At 33.6% G+C, this 26,816-nt stretch overlaps 2 protein-coding genes and 1 long non-coding RNA gene across 4 annotated transcripts in view; all 3 read right to left on the bottom strand.

Annotated features, from left to right (window-relative positions):
* Positions 1-1,816: 1,816 nt before the first annotated feature.
* Positions 1,817-26,816, bottom strand: part of LOC127834603 (uncharacterized) — a 129,220-nt gene continuing 104,220 nt past the window's right edge. The window contains exons 1-2 of one of the 2 annotated variants that reach the window (XM_052360615.1): positions 4,250-4,726; positions 1,817-3,288 (exon numbers count right to left, since the gene is read on the bottom strand). In XM_052360615.1, coding sequence (XP_052216575.1) covers positions 2,879-3,288; positions 4,250-4,676 — 837 coding nt within the window. In that variant the 5' untranslated portion in view covers positions 4,677-4,726 and the 3' untranslated portion in view covers positions 1,817-2,878. Of the gene's footprint in view, positions 3,289-4,249; positions 4,727-26,816 lie in introns of those variants that run through there. The other variant, XM_052360617.1, reaches the window with a different exon arrangement.
* Positions 11,585-13,248, bottom strand: LOC127834607 (uncharacterized). Its single transcript, XR_008028014.1, has 3 exons — positions 13,095-13,248; positions 12,074-12,257; positions 11,585-11,649 (listed from the first exon to the last, which is right to left on the bottom strand). It is a non-coding gene; the product is annotated as an uncharacterized LOC127834607 (long non-coding RNA).
* LOC127834604 (uncharacterized) lies at positions 23,174-26,491 on the bottom strand. The gene is made up of 2 exons (XM_052360618.1): positions 25,989-26,491; positions 23,174-23,895 (listed from the first exon to the last, which is right to left on the bottom strand). The coding sequence occupies exons 1-2, from the start codon at positions 26,413-26,415 to the stop codon at positions 23,489-23,491; spliced, it is 834 nt and encodes a 277-aa protein (XP_052216578.1). The 5' UTR covers positions 26,416-26,491; the 3' UTR covers positions 23,174-23,488.

Below are 26,816 nucleotides of genomic sequence, written 5' to 3'. Positions count from 1 at the left end.
GTAAAACATTGTTGTTGCATGTTTTACAGACCTTAGAGGGCCTCTCTACTAGGATACCATTATAATTAATATGGAAAAATAATATAGTTTTTATAATCACTTAAACATAGGTTTTCCTTAAATGTCAGTATCTCTGTTTTTTATATTATTTATTGTGAAATGCGCATTTTTCAGCTGATTCGTTTGATATAATTATCATGACGCCATGTTAAAAAATTAAAATTTTATTAAGAAAACATGTACATCACATGCGCAATTTTCTGGATGGACGGATGTTTTGACGTTACGTCATAGCATATTTTGATAATAACATGAATATAATATTAACACATCATTTAAATGTTATTAACCTATACAATTACAACTATTAATGTAACACTTGTTCAATATCAAATTTCGTATTTTGCATGGTTTGTTTTTGAATACACGTTTAAAAACAACAAATAAAAAAAGTTGTAAATACAATTAGTTTAACATAAGACAAACACATACCATATCTCCAGGTTAATTTCAAAACTGTGTTGACTGCCATTACTACGAAAGTACAAGTTTTTAAATGAAATAACGAAATAAATCCTGAACTTCTTCCATTTAGCTTTTGTCTTGACATTTGTATTATCTTATATTTATTCAAACCAAGTTATACATGAACAGCAAATTCGTCTTTAAATACTACTTGTATGTATACGCTGCCCTGTATCTTTTTTAGAAACAGTATTTAAAAGTATTTTATTAGAATAATAGACTTGCAAAACCAGCATAGTTGTTGATAACCTGTCATCAGGCTAACGGAGTTCACATTTTGCAAATGCATTTTGTGTTTTGACCTTTTTGGTCAGTCATCCTGGTTATTCACAATATCATGAGGCGTTTATGACACAAAGGTTGCATTATATCAAACCATTCAGAACAGTAGTATTATGTTATAACGTATTGGGTTGTTAGTTACATGGTTAACACGTACTACATTTTTAAAATGGTATCAACGCCATTGATAATAAAATGAAGCATTAGGAAGACTTGCAAGCACTGATTAACATAGTATAAAAATGAAGTGTCTTGAAACATTACACGTGTTTATATTTGCGTACACAACCGGATGTATAAGCGGGATATTGTGAGTAAAACGCCGAAATATATTGCTGACATAATTATTTTGTTTACCAAATATCTCCGCTCAATATTTACGCCATTGCTTTCGGATTGGCCAAACGCGTCTAATTGTGTCGTATCATATGATCAATTGTTCAAGTTATCTTCTTTGTGAGGGAAAACTATTTGTTTCCTGTTTACGTGTTATTTGGTGTTTTATCTCAACATAATCTTCCGGTCTTTACATCCATGTCAGTTGGATTTGAATGAATTTTCTTCCTGTCTTTTTTAGTTTCGGGTTTGAATGATAAAATTGGAAAACCAATCAAGCAAACGCGAGTAAGTTGTACTTCAGGAAGTAGTGTGATTTTGCTTTAAATGTATAATATTGCTTCATAAGCTCACCTGAAAATACGTCATGATGTTATAAGTCAGTTGTAATTGTATGTAGTGAGTTCTACCATTAAACTCGGTTAAATCCACAGCGGTGTTTTAAAACAGTATTTCAATATATAATTTTAATTTTTGCAGATGAAATAAGCCAGGAAATGTAATGTTCAAATTATACATTATATATATGTTTTTTATACATAATGACTATTTTACCGTCTTTGTTCAACTTTAATATAAATTGTAGTTGATTCAAACGGAACACTTCACCCAATCAACGGAACTGTACGTAATCCAACTCGGCTTTCGTCTTTTCACGTCCCAACGTCCCGACGTTTGTGAGTCTATAAATTTAGTTAGGTAGGAGCGATGTGACACACTCTGGGTTTTCCGAACAGTTCCGGGTTTTATACCTCCCCTTTGGTATTAATAATGCATTTTAAAATTTAAGACGAACGTTCAACATTTAGGTACGGAATGAACGAGCAAACCAGTCTGTACACTGCCTATTAAACAGACGGGCCGAATGTTGAAAATGCGGCATGATAGCCTCCTGGTCTCTTATCATGCTTATAGAATAAGCGAGACCACTGTGCAGGAGAGTGCCCATATTTTAGCTTGATTGCTCCGCAAATAGCACTGACAATGTTATCGGGTGTCAACATCCGGTTTAGTAAAACTTAATAACGGCTTTAATATAATCTATTTTTTTTGTATTTCTCAACCCGACTGGTTGTCCACGGACAACTTAATTGAAAAAAATCAGTTGCCCGGACAAGCAAATGTACGACTCGGGCAACTCGGACATTTGATTTCGCCACCCCTGCTTACTGCCATACACAATAGCAACAGATCTACAGTCATATTATGAAATACGTTGCAAGTGTGCATATATGTTCATTTCATATTTCTTGATACAAGTATTTTTAACATAAAACTGAAGGAATTTACTTTTGAGTAAGTGTTCATTTGATATTTCGTTGTTAAGTGTTGGTTATTAACAAGTTATTTATCATGTATTCAAGAAACCACCCAGCGAGCAAACCGATAACCAAAATGCTATTGAAAAACAGTACAACGATATAAAGCAGCACAGTAGTACTGGTTCTAGTCTCAGGAAACGGACTCGAGAGCGTTTCAAATAAGCCTTAGGCTTTCTATGCAATCGAGCTAAAATAAATAGGTTTAAAATAAAGCAGCACACTTTCAACAAAATTAAATAGTTATAAAGCATGCATTACATCATTGTATACTTATATTAAGTTTTTATCAAAGAAAAACATATTTATTTAACCAAAATGAAGTTCCAAAGAGTCTGAACATAGAAAATATTTATTAGAAGACTCGTGTCTCCTTCTTCACGAAGTGTAGTATGTTTCAAAACTTCATAGTGCGGTTATACATGAATCAATGTGCCAGAAAATGAAGTGTATCTTTGCGAATCTGCATACAGCGTGCTCGATCCTGTGGAGCGCACCCAAACCTGGTGTCCCATTGCAACCACTGTGGATACCTGCATAGTCACACATGGATAATCAGAAGCGTTATCATAGTTAGCTGACCTCTGTAATGTCTTGCCTTGGTGGACGATTTCAAGGTGAACATTTTTCTTGGTATAAACGCAATACTGAACACTGAACAGATACATTCCAGGGACGGAGGCTGTAAACTTTCCAGATGCCGGATCATAACCTTGACCTACGTTTTCCTCCACTGTATGGAAGATAACATCAAGGCCACTTGATACGTCTGTAGAGTAAGTCGTAATGCATGCACGGAAGTTAATTGTAGGGACTTTTAACTGATCTGAAATAAAGAAAATATATTCTTCACAACAACTGTATAGGCATATATGATTATTGTATTCGGGATTTCGAAATATCTGTAATCTATCACAAATGTAACTATTTGATTTTTTTTAGTAAAATAATTGTTGCGCTTAAAAATAATAGAGACTGATTATGTAATGATAAATGAGAAAAAAAGTTGTTTTTTATGAACTGCTTAATTAAATAATTAAAAAAAATATAAATACAGAAAGTAATTAGGACCTTTTATAAGAAGTCATTTTTGGTTTTATATGGATTTACAACCTGTGTGCATATTTGTTAATACGTATGGTCAAGGTAATGATTATGCCATATCACTTCATCGTTTTTTTAATGAAGCAGTCCAAATAAATCATTTTTAATTACGCATAATTATAGGCTTAATTATATACGTTGATTAAGCAATGTTTAATTGAACAAATATATCCATTGTTGTTTACATTTTCGAGTTCGTTTGTATATATTGGGGAATGTGACTATAATACGATCTTTCAGCAATTTAATAAGAGTATTTTTATAATTAAACACGCGTTTATTACTGTGTCTATCGATGTATGTGAATATTTAGTATTAGTATATGTTTTTCCGTGAAATAAATACTTTTATTGGTGAAAGATTTAACATTATGATTACTGGAGGGAAAAAAAGGTAATAATTTTTAATCAACAATATTGTGGAAAACACGTGTGGCGTTTAATCGTCTCTTGCGTAGTTTAATTTATTTATCGTATTTAAGCATTCAGTGAATATTTAAGTTTGGTTTACGATAAAGGATCTATTTTCACGACAATGTTTTAATGAAAACACTTCTGAAATAAAATTTGATCATACACCGAAAGCAACAAATAAATAACCCATTTTTTGAAAACTCGTCATTAATATTATAAATTAAAGCCAACGCATGACATACATGGTGTAAACCTGATTGGAATTCGTACCTTTGAGGATGTGGACTTCGTTTACGAGTTGCTGCACTGTCACAGATGCATTTGCTTTGATGTCTGAAGCTGCTTTAACCATTGTGACCACATTTGCAGCCAATGTCGAGTTCAAATTGTTAGAGGCATTGCTAATAAAATCACTCAATCTAGATTCCATTTCGATTAGATTCTTTTCAATAACTGCCAACGTAGACTCCACTTTTGCTTTTTCTTCTACTAACTGCTTTAACGCATCCACAACTTTGGCGTTTGTTTTAGCTATTTCATCATGAGTGGTTTCTAAAGCAAATTCGTTTCTTAAAACTCTTTCTAACAACCGCTCTTCATAGTCATATTTCGAGCATATTGGAATCGAGGGCTCTCTTGCACATGTGGCGACAATTACGCTCAAAAGCAATAACAAACTCTTCCTCAGTAGAAGCATAATGAATATTTGCTACTTTGTTCAACAAACTAAGTCGTAGAAGTGAAGCCTCGAACAGTCGGGTACTGTCTGCACAGTAAAGCCTCGATTTGTGATATTTATGTTCCGTTTTAAGTGTTTAATGCCACAAAATGTCAAGTTTAATAAACATGTTTTGTTGACATTTATTTGGAACAGACGAATAACTTCCCTATCGCACTTGCTTAACTTTATCCTAATGAATTCTGTCACATTTCATTTGTTGGTGTTCATGGGTGTTTTATGAAATAAAATTATCTTAATAATAATATTTCAAATACCGTAACCAACGAATTTTAAATGTTATAAAACCAGACAAGCTTTTCGTCGTATAAGCCTTTAAAAGGTGCATTGTACTGTAATTCAAATCTAATGAGATTATGCTGGGGTAATTTGAAATTTGTTACCGAAACGACTGCATTTTCAACATACAAGTCAAATGAAATGGGAAATAATTGGAGTAGCTCTTCAAGCAATCATAATTTCGTTTAAACACGAACAGCATGTTAATGCCATATGCTATAATAATTATTTGGGCATTATATTTATATTGGTTATAAGTTGCAATTAATTTTGAAATTTAGTCGGAAACAAACAGAGGAAGGGCTGTGGCCGCGACAATGGGTTTCCAAAACACAATACGTGACACGAAGTGAATAAATGTGCTATAACACAAATTATGGTTTAAAACATAGTACATAATTGTGTAGTCTGACGTCATTCAACCCATTGTTGACTGCCTTTAGGAAGTTAACAATTTCACGTACAAAATACTTACACATAAAAATATAGTAATCAAGTGATACAAGGGCATTCAAACAACATTTATACAATATTTATTTTTAAAAAAATACGCACAAAAAGAACAATTACTCTTATATTATGTACTACATATTGAACGTTCAACAAAATAAATAATATGTATTGGCATTAAACTGCCATACGATAACCATTTACTCAGCAGAAAGGATCAAATAAAATAAGCTATATTTTACGAGCTCAATACTGTTATATTGATTTGTATTATTTATATTTTATAGTTAATGACATATTGGTTCCAAATAGATACTATAAAATATCAAATATCTATCTTTTCGGGATCTAGACTGTTCTGAGCAGGTTGTGAGCTGTTTCTGAATCCGTTTTAGATCACGGCCATGATCACGGCCTAGATAGCATGAGAAGTGTTCTGAGTTCGTATCATGTAGATTGTACAAACAGTGTGACTTCTGGTGTCTCCAAATTTCACTTTAGCCATACAAGGACATTTGTAACACCTGGTGGCAGTTTTAAAATTCAGCTAATACATCACCAACAAGTAACTATTATTTCAACAAACTTGGCACCAAACGATAAGAAATACCAAATACCAAATTTTGAATTTTGCTGTATTTAGAGAAGATATCGAAAGTGTTTACTGTATTAATATGAGAAACAAGTGCCTCCAAGAGTTGAACAAACAATGTCAAATTAAAAATATGAAACTTTTGAGCCTTGTCGTTCCTGATATTTTAAAGTTTTCCAAATATATGTATAAAGAAAACAAGTGGCTCAGTGCGAGGCCAATTTTGACCCCTGGGGCATATTGTTAACAAACTTGTTAGAGTACAACCGTATACCTTACCTCCGGCGAATGCGGTTTCAGATTTTATATATAAGTGGTATCTATAGACATATAAGGAAAAACAGGTGCTTTCCAAAGAAGGGTTAATGTTGACACAATAGGTATATATATATATATATATATATATATATATATATATATATATATATATATATATATATATATATATATATATATATATACCACTATATAATATTACATACCAAATAGATCCAAATAGATCTAGATCTAGTAAACTTGTTAGAATTGCGATTTTAGTGGTTATTGAAGTTTGCACTTTTAATAGCTATATTTAGTTCTGCTGATCTTCATATACAGTAGATTGGAGCAATTTGAACAACTTTGAACAAAGATCACCCAAGGATCATTGCTCTGAAGTGGCAATAAGTCTGACCAGCGGTTAAGTTGGACGATTCATAATCACTTATGGCTTAGGGACTTCATTATATCATAAAAGCTTCCCATGAGAACTCAGTTCTAACTAAAATTGTTTATTATAAGCCAGGGGAAGCATACCATGTTTCCTCCATTCCATATGGAATACTTCAAACTTATTTTAGAATTTACTACATAGCGTTTACAGTTACATCTACAAATTCTCAACATTTATTGAGTCCAATCAAAATTTATATCGTATTTCTCCAAATTGTCCCCAACGTCACGTTAACTGCATGTTACATTCAGTGGTGTTTAACAATTAAAGCGATTTCGGCCATTCGATAAGAGCTTTTTATTGGGCCTTTTCATAGATTTTGGCATGTACTGAAGTTTGTCATTAAATGCTTTATATTGATACATGTAAACATTAGATCTAAAAAGCTCCAGTAAAAAAACAAGAATAAAATTGAAGAAGGTTTTAAAATTGTCGAATGATGCATATAACGGATATTTTAGAGCATGATCAATGTTCAGTATTACTGTTGCCTCACAAATATCATATCTACAACGAAAATTTGCGAATCTGAAGCATTGTTGTTTAATTTTGTCAAGTTACCGAAACGTGAAAATGCCCCTTTAAGTTGGATTTTTCTTCTTAATATGACGCATACTGATCTCATATGAATTCGCTTTTATTGTGACCATGGCGAATGGAATTTAAATATTGCAATAAGTAGTTATTTTAACGCAGATTGTTTAATCTTATGACTCATTATTGGCTCATATGAATTACTCATATGGTATATTGTGACCATGGCGAATGAAATGTCATTTATATGAGATCAGCACTCGCCATAAGTTTAAACGATACATCGATTTTCGTTCCAAATGCTTAAAATCAAATTGCCAGGTTACTGGAGGCGTATGGTGATCGATTAAAAAACATGCAAATATGTATTTCAAAATCAGGTGGTTTAGTCTATGTTATATATGAGGTTTTAATCAACTCTTTGATACGTTACAATATTTTTTTCAAGATTGGAAATGAATTCAGATTGTTGCTGAGTGTAATAACCTATTTTTACGCGTAACTAAGTGTTATAAACCCATGAGTCAAATTTATATTTCTGGTGCTTTGTGGTTTAGTCTGTTGCGAGACAGGGAGACAGGAAGACTTTTAAAACCGCTTAATTATAAGCAAAATATACACGACCTTAAAACATTTATTTAACAGAAATGTAATTCTGGAATTTTGTTACCAACTGGATTCCTGATATATTATTAACTGTTTTGCAGAGGGTAATGTCGAAACAGCCGTTAATTAACATTTGCAACTACATACTTTTTATAATTATATATTCTTACCAATAAGGATCTTTATTTACGGAAAACTGGAATAATGGAATTAAGAATTGCTACATGATTATGAACGAGAGCGCCGATGGCGTTGAAAGTCTATTTGCAAGATACAGGGAAGTTTCTGCTGAAGTAAATGTTAATGGATTAGTCTGAATGGAAATGTAAAAGGCTATCAAAAATATTTTTATGAAGAACAAGACTATTGTCAAGCAATGTCCACTACCTTGCATGAAGAAGTAATATAATTGTCTCCCTTTGTTTTCAAGGGACGTAATTCTTTAAAGTTTGCCTTGTAGATGGTAATTTTCAAAACATAAGAGCACTCGCTTTTGCCAATAACAGAATTGTTTTACGAACCAAATTTGTTTTAGTTTCTGAAAACGTTTTTTCTCGTAAAACGGTCTTAGAAAAATTAAGTAAAACTATAATGAACAAGTTATGGTGTTTGAACACTACCCTTCTAATTTATTCCCTCTATCATTATAGTAAGTTTCGTTTAATTATCTTCATTTGTTTATAAACTGTTCTCCGCGCAAGAAGCGGGACGGAATGAGAGACGGACGGACGATTCGTTTACCATATGCCGCCCCTGGGCATAGTAATACCTTGACCGAGTTCAATAATGGCTTATATGGGTTATGTGTGCTCCAAATTTATGCCACTTGAGCAGTTTGAAGAAACCAAAACTGTCACACTCAGCAGTCACACGTTGTCCAATCAATATGAACGTTGCTCAGAATATTTTATCCAATTATGTGTAGGCTAATTTTGAAAATGGTTCGTATCCGTTGAAAAAAGCAGCATGTTTTCCTAACATGGGTTTAGTCAAATCTTTGAACACTAAAAGAAGTCGCTTTTTAAATTAATAGAAATGCTTGTGACGCTTGTTTGTATTTCATTTTATCGTGTCTTAGACAATTATATTCGATTCATCAACCCTTTGAGTAGTTTATGGTAGTTTGTTATTTGATAAGAAACTGGATGAACCTTAGTTAATTTTTAGTTACTTATATTGTTTAAATAACTATCGACCAAATGTGAGGTCCATTAAATGAATTTAAACACATTATGCTATGCATGCACCTGTTCCAAGGCGGTAACGCAAGTCTAATTTATTGTTTGTGTTTTTGTGTTTGTGTTTTTATGTGTGGATGTGATAAAACAAAATTATATCAGACTGGTTTCAAGTTGGTCAGTTGTCATTATTATTATTATTATTAAATTATTATTATAATTATAATAAGCCACGTGTTATAAAAAGGCTCCGTTTTGTGTTTTTAAATCTAATATGAAGGATGGTTCACCAGAATGTTTATCAGATAGGACGTACTCGTATGCATGTCACATGATGCAGTATTCCTTATATGGCTTTATGAGACATTGATAACATATAGAAGTTACATGACAAGTCATCACGCAAATTGCTAAGAACATTTGTTTTAATATAATCTCGGCCGAGTTTGATCTCGGTTCAGGTTTTTTGAGAAACGTGTCTGTCTGAATTCAAGGGACCTTTTCACAGATATTGGCATGTATTGAAGTTTGTCATTAAATGCTTTATATTGATAAATTTTAACATTCGATATAAAAAGCTCCAGTAAAAGACCAGAATGAAATTAAAGAAAGAATAAAAATTAACTCTCAACTGGGTTCGTACCACTTACCCATGGAGTAAAAGTCGCTTAGACTACTCCGCCATATGCGCGCATAAAACGAGTGATGTGTTTTATACTTAATTTAAGCAATCCTCGTAGTGTCCCATAAATATAACGACAACAACAGAACTCTCCAAATTATTCAATCTTTTCGCGTTGGAACGCTTTATAATTTTCAGGTTTTTAAATCGTCAACACATGCATATAATGGATATTTTAGAGCATGGTAAATGTTTAGTATTATCGATTCCTCACAAATATCATACCTAAAACGAAAATTTGCGAATCCGAGACAATTTTTTCTTTCAAACAAGAAATCATGAATATGATACTTTAACGGTAGGAGAACCTGATGCCACAGACACCAACGTATCATTAAGATAACAAAACTTAGTGTCAAGATAAATGTCAAGTTAAATGTCAAGTTAATTGTCAAGTTACATTAAAGCAAAAAAGAGTCCATATTTTTGCTCGATTCCGCTTACCTTCGGTTAACAGCCTAACGCGCTAACAAATTGTGCCACAGCGACCACGTACATGTTTCTTTCTTAATGGTATCTTTTTATTGGTGCTATCTTTGTATTGGGATATCTTTGTAATGGGATAAATTTGTATTGGGATATCCTTGCAGAGTCTTCCAAAACTATTGAAGATGATTCCGAATTAAACTCATCTAGTATAACTAACAAGATGCCTGCCGCCAACATGTCGATCCGGTTGTCGATCATATCTACAATTCCGTGTCAAGATGCAGCATTAACATGCCTGATCCTTTACTTATATTGTGACCTTCATCTTTTCCTAATTTACACCCGACTTGCCGTTGACACACTAACTTTTAACGGTGACCATTTACGTTAAACTAATCCACGATCGCATGACGAATTATGCATGTCCTGTTAAGACGTAAAGAGGAAGGCATTTATGCCAAAATAGGACATTTCACATCAAGAATGGCCGTGATCTTCGAAATTGGAGACAGGTTATACATGTACATGTAACAATCCATCTGCACATGGTGAACCTTTGTGGTGAGTTATTTTAGAATTGCATGATTAATGATGAGGTAAAAGTCAGGACAAACTGTACATTGTTTAAAATTTAATTTGTACCTCTAAATGTTACCTTGTCATTGGAGTTAAGGAGACGCCGTATCAGAGATAGGTAAATAGCTGAGTACCAGAAGCGAAGTAAATATGCATAATAAGAAATTCATTGGTTTCTTATAATATTTAAAACGCACGCAAAAGATCGCATATTGCAATACCTGATTCATGCACCAAGATTTATATAATTTCTACATCTTTAAAAGAAACCCTGGGACATGAACTTTCACCTAACACGACTCGAATTTAAGGAAAACGAAGCAAACGCGATTCGTTTGACAACAAATTGACAGCTTTTCAGCATGTTTTGAAATGTAACCGCAAGTTACCATGTCAAAAAATCGTGATACGTCTAATCCGGCAAATTTGAGAGGGACAATTCTGGCTTAAATACTGTGTTCAACACTGAAGAACTGGCTTAATATTGTTTAAACCCATGTGATCCTCACCTTTGAACTGTTGATCTCAACATAATAAGCGTCTTTAAGTCCCCCAGGTTAAGCAGCATACCAATACGTGCAAACTTTAGTTTATGTGTTTTCTATATATCGTTCGGAAATGAATGAACACATTTTGGCCCATGGGTAAGCAATTTTGCACAAAGTTATAATCTTCTTTTCCCTTATTTGAAATCCTATCTACGTGCATTTGTTGTTTATATTTTCATTAAAATAATAGAAAAGTGAATCTTGTATCACGATTCCTTTTTGTGATGGATATATATTTTTGTGGTAAAACAGGCGCATTAAAAATATATTGAATGAAAAATAGAATTTTAATTATTTTATTTGATAATTACATATCACTGACATCACTTTGTCTTAGTCTCTTTCCTGAAACACACAATTCACAGAAAGATTAACGTGTAACAACAAGAAAATGCAATGCGTATTAAATGTTTATAAAATATAATATTGATATATCAACATAACTCTTTAAAAAATGAGCTGACTGTTTGTCGTCAACAAATAAAATTGAACGAACCTCAGCAGCAACAACAACGACAATTCACTGCAATACCATACCTTAGTTTAGTTTTTATTACATGTATAACGATACACAGCCTTTTATTTATTATTACCTGGCTTGTTAGCCAACACCGTAACCAGAATATGTGCCACCGGTCCTGCAGTAGCAATATCCGTTAATGCACTTTTATGTATTTTGACCTGGCTTGTTAGCCAACAACGTAACCAAAATACGTTTCACCGATCCTGCAGTAGCAATATCCGTTAATGCACTTTTATTTATTATTACCTGGCTTGTTAGCCAACAACGTAACCAGCATACGTGCCACCGGTCCTGCAGTAGCAATATCCGTTAATGCACTTTCCTGCGTCTTTGTGATCGTCGTCGCAGAAGGCATTGCAAATATAGTCCTCATTGAATGGGGATGACGCAGACAGCAAACTTGCGCATGTAGTAAGACCGCGCTGCACGGCTAAAATTAACATAAATGTTTGAAAATATGCGGATAAAAAAACACATTATACAATTCCCGTCCCCGGTATATAAAACTAGAAAATTGAATCAAAGTTATTAGCAATTGTGTAACAATAATACTGGTCATATATCAGTAATATTATTTGTTGATTGTTACACACTTGCACATACTAATTATACATTCAATAGTTTCGAACGAAAATGCTGAGGTTTTCTTGAAACAGTCTGCAATTGTGTATAACAATACAATGTTCATGATTGTTATGATGAATAACTATCGTAAGTCCGTCACTGGAAATGATAAACATGTAAGCGAAAATAATATAAATATCTAGTGTATCATACGACATCTGAACAATGGAATATTCAATCATAAACAATATATTTGAGTGTATTGTATTGATTTTATTGACGAGTGACTACAGTTATAATATGTTCATGTTTTGCACAGTTCATTCGAAGAAACTAGTTGTCTGCATAATAATTCACAAATTTGATCAATATTCTAAACGTATTTAACGGATACGTGTTGGTTAAGGCATGCTTTGATTTAAATCCCGAGTGTCATCAGAAACAACATGTTCTTGATTTGCTCAATACGTTCGAGAATATATATTTGCCATATAATAATAAAGAAGTTAAATCTATACTCAAAACGAATTTATTTCGTGTTTATATGCTTTAATTTTTAAAAATCAACTTACAATCCAAAGAAGATTAGACGTTTAATTTGTCATGTGAACATTTGAATATCAAAGAAACGTTATAACAAATTCAATTGAAGTCGTAGAAAAGTTACGCACACGTTAACAAATGTTTTGTGCGCTGTACTTACGCGCAGCCGAGATGGCCACTAGCGCAGTGGCAACAAGTAGAGATAACACAACCAACTTGGTCATCATCTTGCTGTAAGAATACGTATGAAGCAGTGGAATACTGTCGGCACTTATATACCGTTCCTCTTATCAACAGTTGTTGCAGGTGCGTCGTTTTCGAGGTATTAGGTAGTCTGATTTACGAGTTCCAATTATATCAAACATGAACATTATTTAGAACATTTTTTAGAACAACATATGTCCTATTAAGCGCTGTTAACTAAGGGACCTTTGCTATCTTATCGCACAGCAAGATCCTGTATATCGGTATCAATTGGTGTGTCAACCAACTGTCTGATGTGCGAATCTCAACACCGTTCCGTGGCTAGTAGTTATTTGAACAAATTCGGTCCTATTGTCCTATACATTTTTAAAGATTAACTTAATAGTTATACAATACTTATCATAAAAGTAATAAGAAGTAATAATAATAATAATAATAATAATAATAATAATAATAATAATAATAATAATAATAATAATAATTATTATTATTATTATTATTATTATCATTATTATTATCAATTTAATTTATTTAATAAAATAATTATTATAATAATAATTATTATTATTATTATCATTATTTTTTATTATTATTATTATTATTATTATTATTATTATTATTATAAATACTACGGCAACTGCTGTTTTCACTGAATATGTAATGCGTGTACCTATATTGTACAATACTGTTCTTTGAACGTGAGCAATTAACAAAGGGCTAAAACGCTGTTCATACTGCACAGAGAGGTATTGTCCTAAACACCGTCATTTTTTATGAAGTTATCATACGCATAAGACTAAGGGGCAATTACCCTGTTAATCCGTATTACATAGATTGGGGATTTGAACTCTGTCATTGTATGAACTTATTGAGTGATGATTCGCAAGCAATGCGGTATACAATGAGTTACGGATGAACGGACGGTCGGAGGAAGTAAAGATATCTTGACTGAGTTCAAAAATAGATGATTTGGGTTATCTTTGGTCACAATTTATGTCATTGGGTTTTGGTATTTGAAGAAAAGGCACTCTTACAGTCAAACGTAACCCAATCAATATGCATTTTGCTCAGAATATTTGATCCAATGATGTCTCGCCTGATCTTTAAAGGGGTTAATCTTAGGAAAAATGGCGGCATTGTTTCTTTATATGGCTAAAGTAAACACTCTCTACACTGTAGAGGACTTTTACAATCAATTCGAAATGCAGTTGATACATGTGTTTATTTTATTTCATCGTGCCTTAGAAAATTACATTCAAATGCACCAAACCCGTGGAAACTTCATGGAAGTTTGATTAAAGTATAATCGAAAGCTGATCAATATCGAAACAGACAATGTGATTTTTGGAAACATTTATTATAAAGGCATGTTAAGTGTGCATTAAAATAGAACAAGTATTTAAAATACATCGATTTGTTGTTAGTTTTTAGTTACTTCATAGTATATTGTTTAAAAAACTATTGGCAAAATGTGAGGTCTATTTAATGACCCATTATGCTTCGCATTTGTCGTAATGCAAGTCAAATCTATTGTTTGTGTTTATGTGTTTGTATGTGTGTTTGTGTGTGGCTGGTGACTTTATCAGACTGGTTTCAAGTTGGTCAGTTGTCATTATTATAATAATAAACCACGTGTTATAAAAAGGCTCCGTTTTGTGTTTTCAAATATAACATAAAGAGTAGTTCACCGGAATGTTTATCAGATAGGACGTACCCGTATAAAGGTCCCATCACGCGGTATTCCTTATGTAGTGTAAATGAGACCCCGATAACATCATAGAAGTTACATGCCAAGTCATCATGAACATTACTAAGTACATTTGTTTTAATATAATATCGGCCGAGTTTGATCACGGTTCAGGTCCGTTGAGAAACGTGTCTGTCTGAATTAAAGGGACCTTTTCACAGATTTTGGAATGTATTGAAGTTTGTCATTAAATGCTTTATATTGATAAATTTAAACATTCGATCTAAAAAGTTCCAGTAAAAAAAACAAGAATAAAATTAATTAATTATTCAAGAAAGAATAAAAAGTAACCCTCAACTGGGTTCGTACCACTGACTCCTGAAATAAAAGTCTATCGCTTACATCACTCGGCCATACGCGCTCATACAATGAGTGATGCATTTTATACTTTGTATAAGCGATCCTCGTAGTATCACATACATATAACGACACCAACAGAACTCCCCAAATTATTCAATCATTCCGCGTTAGAATGCTTGATAATTTTTAGGTTTTTAAATCGTCAAAAAATTCATATAATGGATATTTTAGAGCATGGTAAATGTTCAGTACCGGTGTTTCATATTCGTCACAAATATCATTATTGATACCTAAAACGAAAATTTGTGAATCTGAAACAATTTTTTCTTTCAATTTACCAAAACGTGTTAATAATAGAAATGCGACTCCAGAACGGATTCGCGGGAGATTGTAATAATTTAATTTTCAAACATTACTTTGCTTCATTGAAACTATGATAAGAAAGGCAGCTTCGTCAACACTGATTCGCTAAATTTCATATTATTATCATCAATAATGTTATCAAGCTTGGTAATTATGTTTGGCTAGTGGGGTTGAAGCGCTAGATTTATATATCGAGGGTATATACACATGTATCAACCCTGTCACCGGTAATATACAATTATGCGGATTTAGTAATGTTTAAGTATTTTTTTGTCAGATACATTTCGGAACTTTTTGCCTATGCAGATTTATTTCCAAAGAATGTGGATTCATACAAAAAGCTGTTGTATTATGTTTATTTTCATCTTTTCCGCTGTAAGTATGATATGGAAAAACAAAACAACAAAGCAGCAGAAACAACTGGATGTCGTAATTTAGCTCCAATTGTCGTTGTCGGCTCAGGTACTACTTAAAAGTATGCATGGTACTCTCAAGTTTACTACAATTTGATGTTGTATTAAGCTCGAATTGTCGTTGTCCGCTCAGGAACAACATAAAAGTACCCCTGGTATCTTAGGTATACTAAAATGTTCCCGAGGTACGGAACATAAACTAAAAAGTACCCCGAAATATGGCCGCGCGCCTATAAGCGTATTTTCCGTACCCGGGGTACATTGTAGTTTACGTAAGAGTACCCGCGGTACTTTTATGTAGACAAATTGCGAGAATCAAGATAAGCCATTATCGGCTCAGATACTACTTTAATGAGTCCCGGGTACACTCAAGTATACTACAATGTCTTGCTTTGGTGAACGATTTCAAGATAAGCATGTGTCTTCTATTGATTACAGTATTGAACCGAGAACAGATACATTCCAGAGACAGAGGCAGTAAACTTTCCAGTTGCAAGATCATAACCTTGACCTTTGTTGACCTCCACAGTCGGGAAGACTACATCCTGGTTAGATTGAATAATTGTGGTAGAAGTAATTCGGGCACGGAAGTAGATTGTAGGAACTTTTAAATGATCTGAAATCAAGAAATATTATTCAAGCTAATAATAAAACATGATTTATAACGCAATCATATCTCTATGTAATTAGGTTCATTGACAAGATTACAGCAGATCAAAGTATGTTAGTAAATAAGGATTAAAAAGTTTTTTTTTGTTAAAAATTACAACGAAAGGATAAATATTATATGTATTTAGGTACCGGAAAGAAGTGAAAAGCTCAAAATGGAATTGCACGAATGGACAACAGTTTAAAATAAATGTTTATATATCAATAATGAACTTATAATACGTGGCACATATCGCATGTGGACTGAATAGCATCAATTAGATTTATTCAGCAACACCTAATTGTATTCTGCATAGTGAAAGAAACTTAATAAGACCCTGGTTAATAAGACCCATACGAAAACACATTTTTATTTGATTTTAATAGCATATTTATACACTGTATACATTCTAAATGCAAAAGTAAATACGTTTTCATGATCATCAGGCGTCAACATAAGCATTTTGCTATATTGATATAACATATCAAATTGGAAGGTGCGAATGTAACTAGCGTCTTCTGAAACTATCAAAAAAAAGGAAAGAGAAAAGATATTATTCTTTTACTGACGTTTGTACACAATTCATTTTCTTATAATAACAATAATACGGGCACATTGCGTCTAACATTATAATTATAGTCGTATTTCAAATTCTTTAACAGGAAAATGTTTTGTATGTTTTATTGAACAAATTATCGTGTATCTTTCAAAAATAAACAATAAAAAATCGGTGTAAAATTCCATGTTATCTCGTACATATTGTCGAATGTGAAGATGCGACGACACGTTCGGTACCGGATTTACTATTTATTTAACGCTGTGTATAATTCATAGACATTAATATATTAATTTGCTCAGTTCGATGCCTGCAGATAAGAAAACAAGAGGGCCAACAATCCTAGGTCGCTCACCTGCTTAGATGTCACAAGAAGACATGTTCAAGCTTCATGCTGATTGGGCACAAAATATTACTTTAAGACTGCTAACAAAGTTTAACTCAAGACACAAGTCGAAAATCTTTACAAACCCTTAGCGAACATGTTTTTCAATGGGCCAACTCGAACTTTAACCAACTCGACTGAGATATCATAAAAAACACAATTTTTAGGAAAGTGTTATGAAGCCTAGGCAAAACAAAAGATCTAGAGTGTCAACAAAGTTTCAGTTTTGCAGTATAACTAAGGAACCCTCTTCTGCCTTTTCCCCCTCAATGGACTATTTACAATGTTTTACTATGGCAATATCAGGAAAACCTCCCGCCTCCCGTTTGGCGGCAATAGGTTTTAACGATTCGACACCATTTACAAACTTGGCAGAGTAAACTGGGCAGAGAAATCTTAGGGAAAAAGTTTCTGAGCAAGTTTCATGATGATTGGGTAAAACCCATTACCTGTCGTGTGTTCACATAATTTTTCTTTAATCTTACATATTGACCTAGTTTTGTTTACTCCACCTGACCCAATTTCAATGTCGGTCGAGATATAGTTGGGGCAAATGTTTTAAATAACGTTCATGAAGATTGGAAAATAAACGTGGCCTATTAAGTGTTAACAAGGTCAATGTTGACGACAAACAACGTACAACGGACTGCGAACGACGGACAGAGAGTGATCCCAAAAGCTCATAATGACAAAGTTGTGCTGCGATGAGATAGAAAAAGTTCGCATCGTCGTTCGTAAATGGATGTCGAAATTGAACTTTCGTAAAAATGATTTTGAAGTTTTAATAAATTATATATTCATATATTAACTGAATCACGTGTGAATTTATAATTATTTCATATAGTTGCGTCACGATTGTCTTATGCGCTGTTTGAAAAAAAATATATATCACACTGCATTTAACAAGTCAGAGTCATTAATCGCGTATGTCTTGCTCTCTCAAAAGTTTCATTTATCGGACTTAAATGGCCGAGTTGATACATTTATTAAATAAACATTCATCTTATCTTCTCAAATAATAAACACTATTAATGATAACCTTTGTCTTGCAAATTTACCTTTAAGAACGCGGACTTCATTCACGAGATGCTGTAACGTAACCAAGGTATTTTCTTTTACCTCAGATGAAGTTTCAATCATTGCGACCACAGCTGCGTCTAACGTAGAATTCATTACACGATATGAATTGGTTATGAAGTCAGCCTGTCTAGATTCCATCGCGATTTGTGTCTTTTCCATAACTGCCAACGTAGACTCCACTTTCGCTTTTCCATCTTCTAACTGCTAACGCTTCCACAACTTTGGTGTTTGTTTTCACTATTTCATTCAGAGTGGTTTCAAGAGCCAGCTCGTTTCTAAGAACTCTTTCTAACAAACGCTCCTCATAGTCATATCTCGAGCATATCGGGCTCGATGGCTCTCTTGCACACGTGGCGACAATCACGTGCAGCAATAACCACATACTCTTCTTCTGAAGCTGCATGGTGAGTACAAGCCGATATTTCTCTGTTAAACACACAAAATACAATGCAATTAATTCAATGTCTTTGCACCCACAACAGATAGTGTTGTTCAGCGAAATATCATCCAATATTTTATTTCCCTCACATTTATATGTTATGCAAGGTTTCATATCACGAAACGTCATATCAACATGATTTCGCTGAAGAATGGACGTGAACCATGTCAAACATTTCTTATCTTGAATGGAAATCTCTTTTTAATGTTATATGTGGACTATTTCCACAGCGGCCTCTTAATTCGCCATATCATAATGAAGGAAAAATTTAATTTACCGTTCCTTAGATGTTTCGAAGATATTCTTGAATCTAAAGAGATATATTATCTGCTTCCTATGTTTATTCTTTGCTTGTGGACTTGATCAATGAACTCTTAATCTGCATTGCCTTTTTAATCAAGATACGTTGATCGCTGTTGGCTTTCTCTGCAAACAGTTACACCAAACCAACCAATGTTTATAAAAACATTCTCCCAGATAATAATTTGATGAGAAAACTTTTGCTCTTGATTGATTGTGTATTTTAGAATAAGAATTTCCCCTGGTCATTATGGCATGTCGATGCGTAATAATAACTTAATAAGCCACCGACTTGTCATAAATGTACTGCATTTTAATGTGGAGGAAGTCCACAATTTAGGCCAATGTCGACGGAAGATACTCTTTAACCAGTCCGAAAATCGATTCGTTGGGACTTTTAACGACTCGTTGATACTATGCAAGTATAAGCTTCGGTGTCAGACTTTTTTGTGTTGTTTTTTTAACTGTGAAAACATAACGCATAAAAATTAATATTGAAAAAAGGCAATATAAGTAAATGGTTTATCTGTTTTAGTTGCATTCCGTTATAATCTCACCTTTAACATTTGAATACTTATTGTATGGTTTTAAAAATCGAATCGATTCACAATATCACAAATGATCAATATCAGTTAAATTTTTAATAAACCTTGTCCGGTTGGAGGAAAATGTAGACACTGTGTATGGATGTTTTGTATCTTGCTGTATGAATTTTATTTAAACAATATTTAAGAATTAAAGCATTTATTTCGGTACAGATAGACGGTGTTTATCGTGCGTTCATTTTCAAATTTTTGTTTTGCAATAAAACAAATAGTGTACCATTCACCCTTGTCACCGGTAATATACAATTACGCGGATTTAGTGATGTTTAAGTAGTTTTTGTCAGATTTCATAACTTTTTGTTTATGCAGATTTATTTCCAAAGAATGGGAAATCATACCGAAAGCTGTTGTATAATTTATATTTTCATAATTTCCGCTATAATTATGATAATTATGGAAAAACAAACCACATAGAAACAGAATGGATGTCGTTATTAAGCTCCAATTGTCGTTGTCGGCTCAGGTACTACTTCAAAGTATCCTCGGTACTTAAGTATATACTACATTTGGATATCGTATTTAGCTCGAGTTTTCGTTGTCGGCTCAGGTACTACATAAAAGTACCCCTAGTATCTTGGGTACACTAAAATGTTCCCGAAGAACGGAACATATACTAAAAGTACCCCGGAGTATGGTCGCGTGCCTTTAAGCGTAATTTCCTTACCCGGGGTACATTGTAGTTTAATGAAGAGTACCCGAGGTACTGAGCCAACAACGACAAATTAAGATAACCCCGTTTATTCACTGTCGGCTGAGGTACTACTTAAATGAACCACGGGTACACTTAAGTATATTACAAAGTACCCGGGGGTGCGGAGAATATACAAAAAAGCACCCCGGATTATGACCGGATGTCTTTAAGTGTATTTTCCGTACCGGGTACATTGTAGTATACTTAAGAGTACCCGATCAATTTTGAGTCGTAATTTAACACAAACACAATATTTTGAACACACTATTTTGGATTTGTATGATTGTAGTTGTGAATGTAGTTTTCGTAATTATATTCAATGACTTTGATTTGGTTTATTTTTTTCAGTTACATGTTACAAAACCGGCAAAAACTGTGATATGTTTCACACTATGAGAATCAATTACAACATAATATTATGTGCATTTCAGTCGGCGGAAGTGTGGTCCTTTTAAATTATTACGAAGGGGAAGTGCAATTTTCATTTAAAATATTAAATTTACCGAAGTTCCGCCAGTTCAAACTTTTGTCAGTGATTATGTTTATATTTACACAAGAAGAAATTTTGAAATTTCAGCAGTTTTAATGCAAAAGGGCATGTTGCGTGGAAGATCACTGTGCATGCTGCTCCACACATGAGCATTTTTAATTACTTTCCTTCCTTCAGTTTATGTGGTAATGATGGCTTTCATTCTGCATTGCAAAGTGAATATGACTTGTTTTTATATTCTTTAAATACGTTAAAAATTATATGTTCATGTTTTAGGCAGGTTTGAACGACTGCCCTAATAGTTATAGCACACCTCGTTACCCATTAGGTCACCCGTACCGGGATTTGTTTTTAGTTCCCCAGCATTGAAACAATTGGGTCAATCACGTTTTCTTATTATCAGCTTTTGTTACGGACATTTTACGTCCGTATACCCCGAGAACACGCCAGAGGCTACGTTTAAACGTTCTCTGACACAAATTCGTGAGACGTGGTCCAACCATTTGTACAAGTGATATCTCGGCCGAACTCAAAACTATTTCACTTGGGTTAAAATAGCACACTCTAGAAGTCAAAGGATGAGCCCAATCTTCACGAAACTTGCACAAAACATTGGTTTAATATCGTCAGAGTTTGAACATTATTACTGTCTTTTGAGTAAAACTGCCCGCCGGGGGAGGAGTAGGAGTATGGGCAGATTTCCTTTAATGGCTTTAGTTAAACATTCGAAAATGCTCAAGAAGCAAACTTCTCTGTAAAAACGCAATTAGGCTTTCTCCGAATATTTGTTTAAAGAGATCTCGTCCAAATTTAACAAATACCGACCTGGCGAAAAACGTGGACGCCAGGGATCTGAGCAGTTTTCCTTATAAAGCTTACGTGAAACATAAAACACACTGTAAGTCACACTATTTTCCAAACAAAAAAGTGTGCAGGGCATTTGTTTTATTGATCTCTTATCTTAATTAGAAAAAAAAAATGTTCCGGCTCGTTGGAAACATATGTGCCAGGATGCAGAGTAGCATTTCGTTAATGACTTCCGTAAAAGCTTTCAAACGTTTTAGCAGTCCTATTTTTTGGCGATGATCATGAACATTTCTTAAATTATTAAATAATTGTTCATTTGACATTTTTTCTGAGTAATAAAGATAATTTAGGCCCTTTGAAGAACATGGTTTCCAGGATCTGGGAAGTTTTCCCAACATATGTCTGTGGTGAAATACTGCATGCTAAGAACACTTATTTCCTTTGTGTGTAAGTTGAGCGCCTTTGAACCTTTGGATCTCATGTTTAAATGACATTTCTGTGTGTAAATGTCTTTATTTTTGACATTTTGTACTTGTTCGGTTGTGAAACAAGGTGATTTCACATATTTATTGATTCAACGTTTGGTATTCATTCTGATGGCTTGACCAAAGTTGAAAATAAACGTGCTCATTTAAGGGGCCTTTTCACAGATTTTGGCATGCATTGAAATTTGGCTTTAAATGCTTTATATTGATAAATGTAAACATTTTATCTAAAAAGCTCCAGTAAACAATCAATAATACTGTTAAAGAAGAAAAAAAGTATCCCTCAATAGAGCTCGAACTACTGACCCCTGGAGACCTGAAGTTAAAATCAACCCAACCACTCGGCCATCCGTGCTCATACAATGAAGAATGTATTCTATACTTTATGTAAGCAATCCTCGTAGTTTCACAAATATAACGACAACAACAGAACTCTCCAAATTATTCAATCGTTTCGCGTTGCAACGCTTTATAATTTTCAGGTTTTTAAATCGTCAAAAGATGCATACAATGGCTATTTTAGAGCATGTTAAATGTTCAGTATTACTTTTTCCTCACAAATATCATAACTAAAACGAAAGTTTGCGAATTTGAAGCAACTTTTTTGTAAATTTTGTCAATTAACCAAAACGTGAAAAGGACCCTTTAAGTGGTTTCGTGCTACAATTTTTTCCTTAGGTATAATTTAAGTGAAAAACATCACTTGGAAAACGCAACAAATTACGCATTTTTTACAATATTTATTTACATTATGCTTTATGCCAATTCCAATGAATATACTAGATTTATGTCAAATATACATGCATACTTGGTAAACTATACAGGCTTATGAGGAAAATCTTTATGCAGGAACACGGATAACGACTTCAATTTTTAAATAACGAGAAGATGAACTAAAATTGCTTTATTTCTTCGTCATGTTATCGATGTTTTGAAGATATGCGATTTCTGATCTTTTTAAAATATCATTATATCATCATATATATATGAACATACATACGAGCAATTCCGCCGAATACATGTAATGTCCCATATGTTTCTTAAACATGAATCAATGTGCCTGAAAATGAATTATATTTGTTTGAATCTGTAAACAAAACGCTCGTAGAAAAGGCACGCACCAAGACCTCTTCTGCCATGGCAACAAATGTAGATGCCTGCATAGTAACACAAGGATAATGTCCACTGTGCTCATAATAAGAAGACCTTTGTATTATCTTGCTTTGGTGAACGATTTCAAGAAATACATTAGCTTTATGTTGATTACAGTATTGAACCGAGAACAGATAAATGCCATGGATTGAGGCGGTGAACTTTCCAGTAGAAGGATCATAGCCTTGGCCTTCGTTGACCTCTACAGTCGGGAAGATTACGGCTTGGTTAGATTGTATGGTTGTGGTAGAAGTTATGCGTGCACGATAGTAGATTGTAGGGACTTTCAACTGATCTGCAAACATATATTCGTCAAGCACATAGTAAAAACAATCGTGCTTTATAACACTACATATATATCTTCGTAATTATGATACTGAAAAATCTACAATAGATCAAAGTATGTCAGATAATACCCAATTTTTAAAAACAAATTCAAAAGATGTCAATGATGAGATTTTACAGTCGAGAATAATAAGTTCTATATCTTTTAAGTAAGCATAAAGAACAACAACTAATACATTTTAATTGTAAGAATGGGAAACAATAAAGAAAAAAATTGTAAATAGCTATAATAAACTAATACTAAGTGTACAACTGTTGCAGGTGAACTTACTTATGTCGATAATATTTTGTCAACAACACCAAGCTATATACTGCATATTGCAACAAACTTAATAAGATCCTCTTCATGAAGGCACACACGTTTCATTTTTATAATCATAGTATTATTACATATCGTTAATATTCTCAATGCAAGAGTATATATGTTTTCACGATCATAAGGGGTCACCATATTCAGTTTTTCTAAATTGATCTATAACAAGTATTAGATTGTACGAAAGTAATGAGCGTATTTTTGAAACTATGAATAAAAGACAAGATTTTTTTTATATTGAACTGACGTTTGTCGACAATATAATTTCATGTCATGACAACAAAAATAAAACCTGACGTTTAGCCTAAGAGATATAGTCGTATGTCAAATTTCAGGACAGTGTGGTATATTTTGCTGATAAACATTCAAGTGTATCTTTGAAGGATGAAAATGTGAAAATTAAAATATCGGTGTAACAGTTCACATTATCTCGTACATTTTGTCTGATGGAAAGACGCGTTGACAGTTTCGGGAACGGATTAGCTGTTTATTTAGCGCTGTGTATATTGAAAGGAAATTTGCAACATTAGTCAGTTCGTTATCTGCAGATAAAAAAAAACAAGAGAGAAAACCTCCCTAGGTCGCTCCACTGAAACCCGAAGGAACAGAAGTGTTCTGATCAGCATTTGGGGTATTGGTGTTGTAACAAATGGCTTCTGAGCTTGCCTTTCTACACATTATTATATAAATCGGCTAAGATGTCATTAGAAGACATCTTCCGATCGAGTTTCATACTGATTGGGCAAACAAATGTTAATTTAAGAGTGCTAAGAAGGTTTACTCAAGGCATAGAGGAATACTTCCCACCCCTTGGCGGATATGTTTTTCAACGGACCCGAACAATTAAACAACTCGACCGAGATATAATGAACACAAAATGTTTAGGCAAGTTTCGCGATGTCTGGTAAAACACAAAAATAAAACGTCTGGAGCGTTCATAAGGTTTCACTTTTGCAATATAAAGAAAACAGCCCTACCTGCCGTTGTTCTCAATTAACTGATTACAGGCTTTCACCAAAGACATGTCAGGAAAGCCCTTTTGGCAGCTTTTTTTCAACAAACCGCAACCATTTGCAAACCCAGCAGTGTAGACTGGGCAGATATATCATGCGAACAAATTGCCCGAGCAAGTTTCATGATGATTGAGTAAAAACTATAACTTGTTAAGTGTACACATAATTTTGCTTTAATCTTACCACACCTGACGCAGTTTCCAACTCGGTCGAGATATTGTTTGGACATTTTTTCTGACCAACTTTCATGAAGGTTGGGTAATACACGTAGCCTCTATAGTGATCACGAGGTAAGTGGCGACGGGCTATGAACGACGGACAAAAATGATCACAAAAGTCCATCATGTTTAAAATGTGCTCAGGTGAGCTGGAAAAAGTTTGCATCGTCGTTCATAAAAGTGTTTCGAAATTGGATTTTCCAAAACTTATTTCGCACATTAAATGTATAATATAATTGTGTATATCACTTGGATAACATTTGAATATATACTCATATAATATAGTTGCGCCACTTTTTGCATTTGATTTTCTTACTTATTTGCGGAAAAATAAAATATAACTTACATTGAAGTAAACACAAATTATCAATCACTAATGCCTAACACTTTCAACAGTATGATTGCTTTAACCAAATTTAGGGTGCTAATACATTTATTTTATAAACATTAATTAATCTTTTCATAAACAATTATAAGTCCTATTGTCAGGCAAATTTACCTTTAAGAACGCGGACTTCATTCACGAGATGCTGTAACGTCAACGAGGCATTTTCTTTTACCTCAGACGAAGTTTCCATCATTGCGACCACAGTTGCATCTAACGTCGATTTCATGACATGAGTTGAATTGGCTATGAAGTCAGCCAGTCTAGATTCGATATCGATTTGTTTCTTTTCCATTTCTGCCAACGTGGACTCCACTTTTGCCTTTCCATCTTCTAACAGTTTTAACGCATGCACAACTTTGGCATTCGTTTTCAGTATTTCACTAAGAGTGGTTTCTAGAGCCAGTTCGTTTCTAAGGACTCTTTCTAATAAACGCTCCTCGTAGTCATATCTCGAGCATGCAGGGCTCGAGGGCTCTCGCGCACACGTGAAGTGAATCACGTGCAGTAATAACCACATACACTTCTTCTGAAGCTGCATGCTAAATACGAGCAAATATGTCTCTGTTTAATACTTAAGTTTATGCAATGCGTCCGGTGTCTATGCGCACACAACATAAAATGTTATTCAACGAAATATCACAAAACTGTAATTTTTCTCACATTTATATGTATTGCAAGGTTACAGTCCACGTTACATCAAAGCATTAATATGTTTACTTTTCAGCACGGATCTTTACCATGTCAAACATTGCTAATCTTAAATGGAAATCTTTCTTTGATGTTTTATGTGAACTATTTGCACAGGTGTTTTAAATTCGCGTTATCAGAATGAAAAGACATTGTGATAAACCTTACCTTAGAAGTTTGAAAGATATTCTTAAGTCTTGAGTGATAAATTATCTGCATCTTCTGTGATCTGGGTGTTTTTTAATTTGATAA

This window comes from Dreissena polymorpha, chromosome 6, assembly GCF_020536995.1.
Source record: "Dreissena polymorpha isolate Duluth1 chromosome 6, UMN_Dpol_1.0, whole genome shotgun sequence".
Taxonomy (NCBI): domain Eukaryota; kingdom Metazoa; phylum Mollusca; class Bivalvia; order Myida; family Dreissenidae; genus Dreissena; species Dreissena polymorpha.
The sequence above is the reverse complement of the archived record's forward strand: the minus strand, read 5'-3'. Positions and strand labels throughout refer to the sequence as shown.

Coding starts and splice junctions, on each gene's coding strand:
- LOC127834604 (XM_052360618.1), bottom strand. CDS start 26,415: ATGCAGCTTCAGAAGAAGTGTATGTGGTTATTACTGCACGTGATTCAC. Junction 23,896..25,988: donor TGAAGTCCGCGTTCTTAAAG/GTAAATTTGCCT, acceptor ATATGTTTGCAG/ATCAGTTGAAAGTCCCTACA.